Source organism: Alexandromys fortis, unplaced genomic scaffold, assembly GCF_014885135.2.
Source record: "Alexandromys fortis isolate MF-2015 unplaced genomic scaffold, M_Fortis_MF-2015_v1.1 scaffold_11, whole genome shotgun sequence".
Lineage (NCBI taxonomy): Eukaryota > Metazoa > Chordata > Mammalia > Rodentia > Cricetidae > Alexandromys > Alexandromys fortis.
Genome location: NW_026067912.1, coordinates 10,626,444 through 10,641,689, shown reverse-complemented (window position 1 = coordinate 10,641,689; position 15,246 = coordinate 10,626,444). Strand labels below are relative to the sequence as shown.

Genomic DNA, 15,246 nt, shown 5'->3' with positions numbered 1-15,246 from the left:
ATTGAACTCAGGACCTCTGGAAAAAGAGTCGGTGCTCTTAACCACTGAGCCATCTATCCAGTCCCAATCATGGTATCTTATCACTAATAGAAAAGAAACCAATATAGAAGCATTAATTATGAGAACTACCAAAATGTGAAAGGCAGAAGCGCAAACAACACGATATTTATCTTTAATGAATGTTGCAAAAAGGGGAGGGGGGTGGTGGGATGGGAGCGAATCCCGTACGAAGTGCCCTGAAGTATGTGATACCTGTACTATAACCACCTATAAGGCAGAGGTTAAGCTTAGTGTCACAGAGATAAGTTTGTTAGGATTCATGGGATTTCTTTTTCTGTTATCCAATGAGGATAAAATCACACAATGGCCTTTATGTTTAAATGCCAAAGGTTAAAGCTTTTTTTGAAGGCAATATGGTATTGTTGTTTCCAAGACTAGTCAGTGTACTAAAAACAGGCTAGCTCGAGTTTTACTGCTTAAGGAAAATCATGTGAACTAATGTTTGCATTTCTCTAAGCTGTGCTACAGTATCTAGCAAAGCTGAACATAGTTGTTTGGGAAATGCAAAGACTAGCCTGCATCTAAAGTGACTATGCTAGCTAAATCCACACTCCTGTACTGTTCCCCCTAAGTGCCACTGAATGAAGAGCCGAGGTCTGCACTCGAGGGCCAGAATGGCTGTGCATCAGCATACTAAGAAAACTGCAAGGCTACCCCATGGTTCCTGGAGAAACAGCTGCTGTCTCCATCATTCAAGTTCTTTTGAACTTGAAACTCTTAGTCTCGACAGTAACATTTACCAAGCCTTGGCATGTTACTGGCCCACATGTCATGGCTATGGTCCTCCCCTGACTGCCCTCCTTACCACCACTACCAGTCTCTACTTGCTTTGCTAAAAGAAATTCAATGTTATTCCATAGAAAATAATGCTGAGCCCAGGGACGACTTTTTCTTACATTGAACACTAGACAAATGGGACATTTGGAGTTAATCTGGGGCCAACTGTTGTCACCTTAACCAAGATCTGTTGTACCAATGCCATCTTTTACTAACACGGAATTTGAGGATGAGCCATGCATAGTGTTGTTCTAGAACAATCTGAACAACTTATTGACCTCTGCAGAGCCTCAGTTTTATAACGTGTAAAATTGAGGTAAATGTCAATCAAAGAAGATGATAAGATAGGATACGTTCTGAGGGCTCAATAACTTTGTCTAACAAAAATTATTGAAAACACATCTCTGTCAAACCACTTTCTCTCCAACTCTGGTACCTGACGATTTCTACACCATGTTAGTTTAATGCTCAAACAAAATTTATCAAAGTAATTTTCTTTTTAGAATCAATTCTGTTAGAGACAAAGAAACCCAGTTTGTATAGATAATTGTGAAAATTTCTTTACTGTGTAGATAATTGTGAAAATTTCTTTACTGTGAAGTTGTGTTTTCATGATTGGTAAACAGTCCCCAAACATAAGGATTACATCCTTTGGACGGCTTTTAGTCCCAGTATCTCGAACCCTTTGGCCATGACAGCAGCTACTGCTTCACACAGGAGCATCCGCCACATGTTCACCTTCACTACTTTCCCTGAGAAAGACAAGACAGCACATTTCCACAGTTGTTTCTAGAAAACCTGATAATTCCCAGCGCTTTCCTAAGCTCCCATGAAATAATTACACACCACATGGGGAGGGACACCACCCCATGGACCGATTCTGTTCTCAGGCTTGCCTCGATTAACACAGCCATCAATGATACTGGCTGTTTCCAATACCACCCAACACGACTTAGACCCATTTTCTGCTTTGATTGGCCCCATCTCAAACTGTTACATATGCCACAGCTTCTGTGAGATTTCTTAGTTTCTTAGTTGCACATGTCCTGGTGGCGCCCTTCCCCAAGATGGACAGCGGATGGATGAGACACTTACCCGTCTGCCGATCTTTCTCCACACAGTAACAGCTATCGTAAAACTCTGTGAAAGTAGTTGCCAGCTCATATATATAATCGCAGAGAGTATGGAGAAATAAGTCATCTAAAATCTTTTGTAAAATCTCAGGGAATCGTAAGATGCACCGGCCAAGTTTCCATTCCTTCTCATGGTCTAAAATAATCTTGGTTTCCCGAGCAGCTTTCTGAAGCATCTCATCATCGATATTGGCCAGACGTGCAATAGACCTGAAATACAGGTAAGTACCTTTAGGTCAGGCACAGGCTCTTTCACAAAAGAACGTCCTCTGGTATGACCAGGGTAAATTAGAAAACATTAGCAATTAAAACAGCCCCAGGGCTGCAGACCTGTAGCCTCAGCACTTGAGAGGCAGACAATCAGAAGCTAGCCTGGGACACGGACACACACACCACATGGTCCAGACCCTGATTCCAAACAGAGTGTGAGTAGTCACCTGATCCTAGTGAAGGCATATAGTCACCTGATCCTAGTGAAGGCATACAGTAAGTACGCAGCCGTGTTTCCTCTGTCATCCAGCATCTTGTCAAAGGAGAAGATGTAGTCATTCAACCGGTTATGGGACAGGTCGGCGTATTTGATACAGCCATACGCAACAGATCTCTGAGCAGCTGTCAGCTCCTCCTCGGTTAAGACCTTTGGGAAAACAAACACTTCAGAGCTTGCTCACTACTGTCTCAGCCCCGTGGCCTCACGGGTAGGAGACTGAGTGAGAAGCACCCATGGAGTTACGTTTTCTGTTTTTCAAGACAGGGTTTCTCCTTGTAGCCCTGGATGTTGTGGAACTTCATCTATAGGCCAGGCTGGCCTTGAATTCAGAGATCTGCTCGCCTCTACCTCCTGAGTTCTGGGCATTTTATTTCATAAAAAGATAATTTTTAGGTATTTCATGTCGATCAGTTATGATTAGGTAGTATTCAAAATTAAGTAATATGCCAATGTTATTATTGTTTAAACAGGACTGCAAGTAACCCAGGTTTATTCTAGAGTCATGTGGTCTTGACTCGTCCTACTGCTTCCAGTGACTAAATGCTGGGGGACTGCAGGTATGTGGTTTTGGGGATCCCACCCAGGGATTCACTCATGCTAGACAAGCAATCTATTGACAGAATCATACCTGTGTTTTCTTTAAACACTGTGTCTAAGGAAGGAATCAAAACCAGTGGGAAGGAGCTAGCGTGAGGAAGGAATTTATGTGGTAGAAACAAATTATTGGATAGTTTGACAATGTGAAGAAAGAAAGGGCGAAACTAAACGCTTAAGCAAGCTACAAAGGACCTGAATAAACTGAACAAGGCACAGAAAGGATGTCTGTTTCCATCCCATCTTTTGAGATAAGCTATGTACATAGACCTGGTTGGTATGTCTCCAACTGTTCTAATCCTCTTGCCTCCCACAATTATAGCCAATGTCCCACCATGACTGGTAGAGTTCTGAGACAGAATCATCCTATGTAGCTCAGGCCAGCCTTGAAATCAAGGTCCTCAGGCTCCTGAATGTTTGACTTACAGATGTAGGCTCCCACACCCAGCCTGAGATGTCCTTTACCTCTGCTGCATAATCACAAGCTGAGTCCAGGTTATCCAAACAGCCCTCCTTTCCATAAGGAAAGTGCCTACTGAAATGTATGCCTTCAATTACCTAGGAACAGACTTCAAAGATTTAGAAAGCGAAATGTTTTAAAACTAAAACCTTCCAATTGCTTCTAACTCTGCCTAACAGATGACTATTACTTCTCAATGGTTGGTCTATGATCAGATTTTAATCAAGTATTTTAAGCCTTTTATATGGCAAGCTTTTTCAAAAGAATCCCCTTTTTTTGTACCAGTAAGAGCCTAATAAAGTTGAGTTCAATTCCCAGCAACCTCATGGTAGCTCACAAATGAGATCTGGTGCCCCCTTCTGGCCTGCAGGGATATATGCAGGCAGGACACAATACATAATGCCTATCTTTTTTTGATGTGTCTTTAACTCTTAATAGGATATCCTTNTTGAGCTTTTTTGAGCAATAATTTAATCCTTTGTTATGTAGATCGGTTTGGTAGTTTTTGCTTTTCTAGGAATTTGTCCATTTGTTCTAGAATGGCATTCTAATTTTTCTAAACATTTGTTTAGGTTATTTCTGAAAAATCCACACATTTTCAGTCTTCTCCCTTGTTAGTTTAAGCATCTGTCAATTTGATCTTTTTAGGGAAAGAACTTTTAGTTTGATTTTTAATGTCATATAGCCTGTACTTCACTCATATCACAACTTTTATTCCCTTTTATTTCCAATTTGTTAAACAGGTAGTATTTGAGTGTGCACACCTGGGGTTTTAGAACAATGGATTTTAAATGAGCAATGGACTGAACCTTAAGTCGCCAGCCATGTTACCCCTTAACAAGAATTGGTCTTGTCTTTTGAAGATATTGCTGACCTTCTTCTGCAATGGAACACTAAGGCTATTTCTTTATACTAAAGTTTTCCCTGCAACTGTTTACCTGATCCCATGAAGGCCAGAAGAATGTCAAGCGCCCTGAGACTAGAAGAGTCCCAGTTGACTGTGAGCTGCCATGTGGGTGCTCGGAATCGAACCCTGGCCCTCTGGAAGGTCAGTCAGTGCTCTCGACTGCTGAACCATCTCTCCAGTTCCTAAGGCTATTTCGTGTACATCAAAAGCTGACTGGGCTTGGTGGTGCATGCCTGCCTCAGCACTTGGGAAGCAGAGGCAGGAAGAGGAGTGCTTCAGAGCCACCTTTGGCTACATGAAACCGTTTAAGAGGATATACTGTGTGAAACTGGCCTCCTCATAGTTCTCCACAGGTCCCTATGCTGTGGATTCAGTCTTAAAAACAAGGTTTGATAGAGGAAGACCCCCTGGAAAATCTCCAATGGGAACGGATGGCCCAGATGATCCAAATTTTCAGAGCACCTCTGTTGCAGTTTCTTCTGAGTTCTGCATCCAGAACAGCGTCTAAGACTGCTGGCTGAGATGATCAAGCCTCACAGAACTCGATCATAATTCTAAATTTTCTTTGGCTGTCCTGAATCTCACTCTGTAGACCAGGATGGCCTTGAATTCACAGAGATCCGCCTGCCTCTGCCTTCCAAGTGCTGGGATTTAAGACATGCACCATCACGCAACACTTGATAGTTGACTGTTTTTGTGTAACTTCAAAAATACTGTACTAGCATCACATCCTGGAATTAAGGGGGATCTGGCTCATACCGGGCTTTGTCTTGGTACAGCTGGGTTGGATCTTTACACATCAATGATGGGGTTATTGGCTTCCTCTCCATTTGTGTTCAATGGCATTAGCACTTTTAATTTCCAACTCTTCCTTTGCATTTAAAACATGGCCGCCAGGAGTAAATCATGTGGGCCTATCTTGGTTTCCAATATGCTTTTCTCACCAAGTGTAAACATCTTCAGGTTTAAAGTGAGACATGCGACGATCCCTTCCCCTTAAGAGCCACTGTAGACTGTTAGCTGTCTGTGTCAATTCTGTTCAGGGAGAGTTCTCACAGATGGGCAACAGCTGGTCTGTTGGTGGGGATGTCAGAACACAGGCTGATCACCCAAGTCTGTTATAGCACACGGGGTTGTGGTACCCTAATTACAATTATCGATACTAAAGATGATGGATACCATCACAGATTATGTCTGAATACTTAATTCCCAGTTGGTGGAACGGTTAGGAAAGGACTGGGTGTGTATTTGGAGGTCTGACTGTGGTGGGCTCTGAGGTTTCGAGACTTGTGCCCTTCCCAGCAGTCTCATTCTCACCATCCCACTTTCCGTCGACTTCCTGGCCTGTGTGGACCAGGATGTCAGCTCCATCTCTGAGTTCATGGCCCAGTCTACACAGTGAGTTCTAGGACAGCCAAAGATACAGGGGGGGAAAAAAGTCTCAAAGAAAAAAGATGTGTTCTGCCTACCATCACAGATGCTAACCCTCTGGAGATAGAAGCCCAATTAAGTTCTTTCTTGTATAAGTTTCCTTGCCCTTGGTGTCTTTTATTATGTACACAGTGTTTAGCAAGCATATGTGCCTAGTTAAGTTCTTTCATGTATAAGTTGCCTCGACCTTAGTGTCTTTTATTTATTTATTATGTATACAGTGTTTCGCAAGCCTGTGTGCCTACAGGCCAGAAGAGAGCACCAGATCTCATTGCTGATGGTTGTGAGCCACCATATGGTTGCTGGGGATTGAACTCAGGACCTCTGGAAAAAGAGTCGGTGCTCTTAACCACTGAGCCATCTATCCAGTCCCAATCATGGTATCTTATCACTAATAGAAAAGAAACCAATATAGAAGCATTAATTATGAGAACTACCAAAATGTGAAAGGCAGAAGCGCAAACAACACGATATTTATCTTTAATGAATGTTGCAAAAAGGGGAGGGGGGTGGTGGGATGGGAGCGAATCCCGTACGAAGTGCCCTGAAGTATGTGATACCTGTACTATAACCACCTATAAGGCAGAGGTTAAGCTTAGTGTCACAGAGATAAGTTTGTTAGGATTCATGGGATTTCTTTTTCTGTTATCCAATGAGGATAAAATCACACAATGGCCTTTATGTTTAAATGCCAAAGGTTAAAGCTTTTTTTGAAGGCAATATGGTATTGTTGTTTCCAAGACTAGTCAGTGTACTAAAAACAGGCTAGCTCGAGTTTTACTGCTTAAGGAAAATCATGTGAACTAATGTTTGCATTTCTCTAAGCTGTGCTACAGTATCTAGCAAAGCTGAACATAGTTGTTTGGGAAATGCAAAGACTAGCCTGCATCTAAAGTGACTATGCTAGCTAAATCCACACTCCTGTACTGTTCCCCCTAAGTGCCACTGAATGAAGAGCCGAGGTCTGCACTCGAGGGCCAGAATGGCTGTGCATCAGCATACTAAGAAAACTGCAAGGCTACCCCATGGTTCCTGGAGAAACAGCTGCTGTCTCCATCATTCAAGTTCTTTTGAACTTGAAACTCTTAGTCTCGACAGTAACATTTACCAAGCCTTGGCATGTTACTGGCCCACATGTCATGGCTATGGTCCTCCCCTGACTGCCCTCCTTACCACCACTACCAGTCTCTACTTGCTTTGCTAAAAGAAATTCAATGTTATTCCATAGAAAATAATGCTGAGCCCAGGGACGACTTTTTCTTACATTGAACACTAGACAAATGGGACATTTGGAGTTAATCTGGGGCCAACTGTTGTCACCTTAACCAAGATCTGTTGTACCAATGCCATCTTTTACTAACACGGAATTTGAGGATGAGCCATGCATAGTGTTGTTCTAGAACAATCTGAACAACTTATTGACCTCTGCAGAGCCTCAGTTTTATAACGTGTAAAATTGAGGTAAATGTCAATCAAAGAAGATGATAAGATAGGATACGTTCTGAGGGCTCAATAACTTTGTCTAACAAAAATTATTGAAAACACATCTCTGTCAAACCACTTTCTCTCCAACTCTGGTACCTGACGATTTCTACACCATGTTAGTTTAATGCTCAAACAAAATTTATCAAAGTAATTTTCTTTTTAGAATCAATTCTGTTAGAGACAAAGAAACCCAGTTTGTATAGATAATTGTGAAAATTTCTTTACTGTGTAGATAATTGTGAAAATTTCTTTACTGTGAAGTTGTGTTTTCATGATTGGTAAACAGTCCCCAAACATAAGGATTACATCCTTTGGACGGCTTTTAGTCCCAGTATCTCGAACCCTTTGGCCATGACAGCAGCTACTGCTTCACACAGGAGCATCCGCCACATGTTCACCTTCACTACTTTCCCTGAGAAAGACAAGACAGCACATTTCCACAGTTGTTTCTAGAAAACCTGATAATTCCCAGCGCTTTCCTAAGCTCCCATGAAATAATTACACACCACATGGGGAGGGACACCACCCCATGGACCGATTCTGTTCTCAGGCTTGCCTCGATTAACACAGCCATCAATGATACTGGCTGTTTCCAATACCACCCAACACGACTTAGACCCATTTTCTGCTTTGATTGGCCCCATCTCAAACTGTTACATATGCCACAGCTTCTGTGAGATTTCTTAGTTTCTTAGTTGCACATGTCCTGGTGGCGCCCTTCCCCAAGATGGACAGCGGATGGATGAGACACTTACCCGTCTGCCGATCTTTCTCCACACAGTAACAGCTATCGTAAAACTCTGTGAAAGTAGTTGCCAGCTCATATATATAATCGCAGAGAGTATGGAGAAATAAGTCATCTAAAATCTTTTGTAAAATCTCAGGGAATCGTAAGATGCACCGGCCAAGTTTCCATTCCTTCTCATGGTCTAAAATAATCTTGGTTTCCCGAGCAGCTTTCTGAAGCATCTCATCATCGATATTGGCCAGACGTGCAATAGACCTGAAATACAGGTAAGTACCTTTAGGTCAGGCACAGGCTCTTTCACAAAAGAACGTCCTCTGGTATGACCAGGGTAAATTAGAAAACATTAGCAATTAAAACAGCCCCAGGGCTGCAGACCTGTAGCCTCAGCACTTGAGAGGCAGACAATCAGAAGCTAGCCTGGGACACGGACACACACACCACATGGTCCAGACCCTGATTCCAAACAGAGTGTGAGTAGTCACCTGATCCTAGTGAAGGCATATAGTCACCTGATCCTAGTGAAGGCATACAGTAAGTACGCAGCCGTGTTTCCTCTGTCATCCAGCATCTTGTCAAAGGAGAAGATGTAGTCATTCAACCGGTTATGGGACAGGTCGGCGTATTTGATACAGCCATACGCAACAGATCTCTGAGCAGCTGTCAGCTCCTCCTCGGTTAAGACCTTTGGGAAAACAAACACTTCAGAGCTTGCTCACTACTGTCTCAGCCCCGTGGCCTCACGGGTAGGAGACTGAGTGAGAAGCACCCATGGAGTTACGTTTTCTGTTTTTCAAGACAGGGTTTCTCCTTGTAGCCCTGGATGTTGTGGAACTTCATCTATAGGCCAGGCTGGCCTTGAATTCAGAGATCTGCTCGCCTCTACCTCCTGAGTTCTGGGCATTTTATTTCATAAAAAGATAATTTTTAGGTATTTCATGTCGATCAGTTATGATTAGGTAGTATTCAAAATTAAGTAATATGCCAATGTTATTATTGTTTAAACAGGACTGCAAGTAACCCAGGTTTATTCTAGAGTCATGTGGTCTTGACTCGTCCTACTGCTTCCAGTGACTAAATGCTGGGGGACTGCAGGTATGTGGTTTTGGGGATCCCACCCAGGGATTCACTCATGCTAGACAAGCAATCTATTGACAGAATCATACCTGTGTTTTCTTTAAACACTGTGTCTAAGGAAGGAATCAAAACCAGTGGGAAGGAGCTAGCGTGAGGAAGGAATTTATGTGGTAGAAACAAATTATTGGATAGTTTGACAATGTGAAGAAAGAAAGGGCGAAACTAAACGCTTAAGCAAGCTACAAAGGACCTGAATAAACTGAACAAGGCACAGAAAGGATGTCTGTTTCCATCCCATCTTTTGAGATAAGCTATGTACATAGACCTGGTTGGTATGTCTCCAACTGTTCTAATCCTCTTGCCTCCCACAATTATAGCCAATGTCCCACCATGACTGGTAGAGTTCTGAGACAGAATCATCCTATGTAGCTCAGGCCAGCCTTGAAATCAAGGTCCTCAGGCTCCTGAATGTTTGACTTACAGATGTAGGCTCCCACACCCAGCCTGAGATGTCCTTTACCTCTGCTGCATAATCACAAGCTGAGTCCAGGTTATCCAAACAGCCCTCCTTTCCATAAGGAAAGTGCCTACTGAAATGTATGCCTTCAATTACCTAGGAACAGACTTCAAAGATTTAGAAAGCGAAATGTTTTAAAACTAAAACCTTCCAATTGCTTCTAACTCTGCCTAACAGATGACTATTACTTCTCAATGGTTGGTCTATGATCAGATTTTAATCAAGTATTTTAAGCCTTTTATATGGCAAGCTTTTTCAAAAGAATCCCCTTTTTTTGTACCAGTAAGAGCCTAATAAAGTTGAGTTCAATTCCCAGCAACCTCATGGTAGCTCACAAATGAGATCTGGTGCCCCCTTCTGGCCTGCAGGGATATATGCAGGCAGGACACAATACATAATGCCTATCTTTTTTTGATGTGTCTTTAACTCTTAATAGGATATCCTTTAACTCTTAATAGGATATCCTTGTTTGCTGCTGAACTCTCATCAAAATTTGAACCAAGTCTTCATATTTCTTAATCAATGGAAGTAAATTTGGGGGCTGGAGAGATGGGTCAGTGGTTAAGAGCATTGCCTGCTCTTCCAAAGGTCCTGAGTTCAATTCCCAGCAACCACCTGTAATGAGGTCTGGTGCCCTCTTCTGGCTTGCAGGCATACACACAGATACATATAAATAAAAAAATAACAATTTGGTATATTCTTCTACATTAAAACCCATGGAACTGCAGTTCAGCTGGTGCTTGTCTTGTGCACAGAGGGCCCCGGGTTTCATCACTATAGCACTGTATAAACTGGGATGATGGCACAGGACTATTGAGGATCAGGAGTTTGTAGCCAGCCTAGGTCACATAAAAGGCTACCTCATCGTTTTGCTAGTTTTGCTTTGTTTCTTTAGCTATGCTCTTACATGTTAGGCTGGCTTCCAACCTGTGCTTTGCTGCTTCAGCCTCCTGAGCAAGTGCTAGGGATTACAGGCCTATGCATGGATACTTTGCTAAAAATATTAATACTTCTGTTCACATATTGAGCAAGATCCTGACTTCTTTAACAGCCTATGCTCATACACACTGAGTTCACAGCCTGTTTGGGCTCAAGCTATGCATGGGATGCCTGCTTTACAGTGACATTAGCTACAGTTGCAAGAAAGACTATGTAGCTGTCACTGTCCCATTGCTCTTACACTATACAAACAAGCTAGTATATAACTCAAACACAATTCATTTGTATGATGAGTCATGCCTGTAACCTTCAGAGTTCAAGGCCTGATAAGGTTACAGTGAGCCCCACCTCACCTTCCCCAGCAAACAAAACCCTGAAATACACACACTATGTATGTGTGTAGAGAAGGGTCTCACCATTGCCTAGATGGGTTTTGAACTCCTACACCAACTCTATTACTTCCACCTCCTGAGCATTGGTATTACAGGTGTACATATCACATCTCGTTTTGCTTACTGTTTTATCCACCAGTACCGCATCCTAAATTCTTCTGTGTTCATCCAATCTAAAGTTCCACAGTAAACAACAAATGTTTAAGCTGGACAACACAATAAAGACCTACCTAAAGAGACAGGTCTCATGACACCTAGAGGGGCAACCCAAGACATTCAAACTGCACGAACACTGTAAGACACCAGAGAGTCACACTGCAAACGCACACGAGCCTCATGTCAGAGCAGCATTCTACATCGTAAGACTCATTCCAGAGCCTTCCACACTGTACCTTAATTTCAATGCAGTTGTGGGATGCAAAATGCTAACCACTATAATAAACTTGTTTCTGCTAACATAAGATCAGTTGTGTCAGTGAAGTTATGATGAATGCAGACATTGCTAGCTTACAAAATTCCCAAAGACACAGAGCTAGCTGCCTCAAGGCTGCCTCAGCATTGCCTTCACACCTACACTCAAGAGCCTTGCACCGCCTTGTGCAGAACCTCCGACAGAATTCACATTCTACAGGGGCTCAACCTAATTATCTGAAATCACAAAAACAAGCTAAGGATGATTACATGAAGAAGTAAAAGGGTACTGTGGCAGTTTATGGTCAGCCTCAGATACGTGTTAACAAAACTACAAATGCAAAGGTCTTCAGAGACGCAAGCACTTGCCTGCCATTCCAAAACTGACACACTGATGAATGAAAGCAGAAGATACCGTATGTTATAGATTATGACAAAAGGTCCATTGTAGCTAGAGGAGCATACACCAATAAAGCCAGTACTTGGGGAACATGAGTTTAGGGTGAATCTTGGCTAGCAAGGGAGAACCTGTTGCAAAACCTCAACAAACCCACACACTACTGTCTGGAGAGCAAAGAAGGAGGAAGTGGTGGAGAGAGGGCCTGAAAAACTGAGTGCTGGACATTACTTTATAAATGGATCTTGATAAAGTCTTGAACACTGTGAGATAGTCTTAATACATAGCATGAAAACATACACACCTATAATCCAGCGTTTGGGAGGCAGGAGCAGGAACATCAGCATCAGGAGCTGGCTACAAGACCTTAGGAGCTGGCTACAAGACCTTATCTCACAAGTTACATGGCTTCTGTACTTTCATAAAAGCAGAGCCACACGCGACATTACACAAAGGGGAACCTAAGAACTCCTGTCCTACCTTGTCTCTCTCCTTCTCCTTTAACTTGTCCATGGACCGTTTCAGTCCTTCTTCTAGCAGGTCCACAAGGCGCACAGTTTCACCTGAACGTGTTTTAAACTTCTTCCTAAAAGACATTTAAAGTCCTGTAAAAAATTTTGAATTAGACTGTTCAATTTAAAAATCATTGAAAGCGAAGGTTTGAGGGGTCTGGTCACATACGGCAACCTATGCCAAGGTAACATAGCCATAGTCTAGCGGCTACCAGGGATGAGCACCAAAAAAACCAGTTTTCCAGTGTCTCAACTCAACACATTTTTGTTTTTAAGCCCCTGGAACTCTATCCTTGCTACGTTTTAAGAGTGAAATAAAGAATAGCATCCACATGGCTGGAGTCGCCTCACATTGATGGCACTGGCTGCTCTTCCAGAGCTTGATTCCCAGCACTCGTGTGGGCAGCACACAACTAACCACCTGTAGCCTCAGCCCCACCCTATTCTGAACTTCCCAGGTACCTGAACGTACAAAACAAAAAGCCTAATAAACTCACTTTCCTAGAATCCAAGATGCTGTTTAAATGTTTTGCCCTTTCAGAAAAATTACTAAATCAAAATATTCACTGCACTTGCTTCTACACTGGACTAACATAATAAAACCCTACCTGACAGGAAGAAAGCCTACCACATTAAGTTCAAGTTGGTAAATATAAATATCCCATTATATTTACCTTTTGTCTCAAAGACTGAACAGAACAGAGGGAGATGATGGGGAAACAGAAAAAGTGAAAGCATGAACACCATTAACGTAGAACTGATAAGCTTCATACTTTGTACAGAAATGAAAGGAGTGAATCTTAAATTCAACTGGACTCTCAATGACTCACACTTTCTCAAGATTGTAACCAAAGGTAATGCACCAAGGGTTTTGAGTATGCTGCCAAGCATGCTGTGGGAACTGGGCACAGTCTAGATGGGGACGTGCGAAGGCGGTCCAGTGCTCTTTCCACAGCACACGCATCCTTAGGCTGCATCCTCTGCAAGTGCTAACTCACGGGAGAAGTGGCTTTGCTGAGTTTCCACGACAGTGTAGTAGACGCTCAATTTCTCAGTGCTACTGGGGACTCAAGAACAGGAAGCCTTTTCTGAAGCTCTGGGGACCGGGTCCATCATTGCCAGCTCCTGCCTGACCACTTACTTGTCTTCTCCTAGCACCACGCCGAATCCAACATGTGCCACTTGAGTTACTTTAGGGTCATACCAGCCAATCATTTGAGCAGCAGCAAAAATTGTCTGGAAATGTACAGCCTACGAAGAGCAGAAGCAGACAGTGCTTGTTAGCTTTCTAATACTAATTAAAGACACAACTGAGCTGGTCAGTAGTGGCGCATGCCTTTAATCCCAGCGCTCGGGAGGCAGAGGCCAGCCTGATTTACAAGAGCTAGTTTCAGGACAGGGTGCTCAGAGATCACATGACAGTCTCGTTAGGCAAACATCATTGTAAAGTTCTTCTACTCTCCAGATGTGATCACCAAAACAAACAAACAAACAAGTAAGCAAGACTACAATGACATTTTCTACACTCAGGTCTTAAAAGAGGCCAGGCAGTTGATGGCTGCCTGTGATCTCAGTGCCTCAGAGCTGGAGAATCGGGTGTTAGGGGCATATTCAGCTGTGCAGCCAGTGTTGAGACCAACAAGTCCCATAAAACAAAATATGTTTAAAGAGCAACGGAGGGAGTGGGAATACCGCTCAGTGTCCCAGCACTCGCTACCACATACAGAGCATAGGCTCTGATCCTCACCACAGCAAAGACAAAGTGATTAAGGACAAATTCACAAAATGGTTTCTTCCTACTAAATTTTAAGTTTTCATCCAGAAAGTTAGGATTTCAAGTTTGAGGACAAATGGGTTACTTGAGACTTTATCCCACAACAAAAGTCACATGGCTTTTCCATGAAGTAAAATTTCTATGTGTCTATATGTTAAAATTAATTTTAAATAAAAGCGGAGTCACAATGCCATATTAACAAAGGGGAAACCTATGTCTTTTTGTAATAACCAAAAATAAACTATTACACAGAAGGACCTGTTTGAAAAAACAAAACCAAATCTTGGGCTGCACCACCATCACCCTGTGTAGCCATGGCTGTCCTGAATTTCAAATCTACCTGCCTCTGCCTCCCCAGGCTAGGAATAATCTGTATGTTCAGAAACTAGCTACAAAGCATGCTCCAACCCCGTTCTTTCTTCAGTGATACACCAGCGTTCCAAACTGTACGTTTCTAGTAAATTTTTAAAAATCTTTAAGTGCCAAACGCAAGCAGGCCTGGCAAATTCCACTTACTTGTCCATTGTCCACCACATATATAAGCTTATCTGCTTTCTCCTCAAAAAGTCTCTGTTTGATAGCAGCTAGGTCAGATGTATCATAAGTATAGCCACCATCTGACTTCACTATGGTTAATGGTATGGAACACCCGGGCACAAAGACAATTTTTCTGCCATCATCCACCTGCACAAATCCTAGCAAAAAAAGGAGAAAAAAACCATAAAAATAAAATTAAAAATGCCTTCGTCATTGATGTGGGGAATCTCCTCTGTTATGATGTGAATGTTTTATTACCATTGATTAATAAAGAAGCTTCTTTGGCCTATGGCAGGGCAGAATATAGCAAAGTGGGAAATCCAAGCAGAGATAAGGGAGGAAAGAAGGTGGAGTTAGGGAGATGCCATGTAGCAAGAGGTAAACCACAAGCCTTGTGGTAAAATATAAAATAACAGAAATAGGTTAATTCAAGATGTAAGAGTTAGTTGATAAGAAGCCTGAGCTAATAGGCCAAACAATGTTGTAATTAATATAGTTTCTGTGTGATTATTTGGGTCTGGGTGGCTGGGAATGAAAAAGCAGTCTCCGTCTACACATTACCAAAGCTAAAAGGGCCCTCCTGAAACCAGAACCCTAGTTTATTCTAG

The 15,246-nt window shown here is 42.5% G+C and overlaps 1 protein-coding gene across 8 annotated transcripts in view; it reads right to left on the bottom strand.

Annotated features, from left to right (window-relative positions):
- Nucleotides 1–1,381: 1,381 nt before the first annotated feature.
- The window catches only part of Rars1 (arginyl-tRNA synthetase 1), a 33,873-nt gene continuing 20,008 nt past the window's right edge, over nt 1,382–15,246 (bottom strand). For 3 of the 8 annotated variants that reach the window (XM_050138601.1, XM_050138606.1, XM_050138607.1), the window contains exons 10-15: nt 14,618–14,796; nt 13,469–13,578; nt 12,296–12,401; nt 8,595–8,767; nt 8,093–8,340; nt 7,542–7,749 (exon numbers count right to left, since the gene is read on the bottom strand). In XM_050138601.1, coding sequence (XP_049994558.1) covers nt 7,640–7,749; nt 8,093–8,340; nt 8,595–8,767; nt 12,296–12,401; nt 13,469–13,578; nt 14,618–14,796 — 926 coding nt within the window. In that variant the 3' untranslated portion in view covers nt 7,542–7,639. Of the gene's footprint in view, nt 1,590–1,932; nt 2,181–2,407; nt 2,608–7,541; nt 7,750–8,092; nt 8,341–8,567; nt 8,768–12,295; nt 12,402–13,468; nt 13,579–14,617; nt 14,797–15,246 lie in introns of those variants that run through there. The other 5 variants (XM_050138604.1, XM_050138605.1, XM_050138602.1 and 2 more) reach the window with 5 other exon arrangements.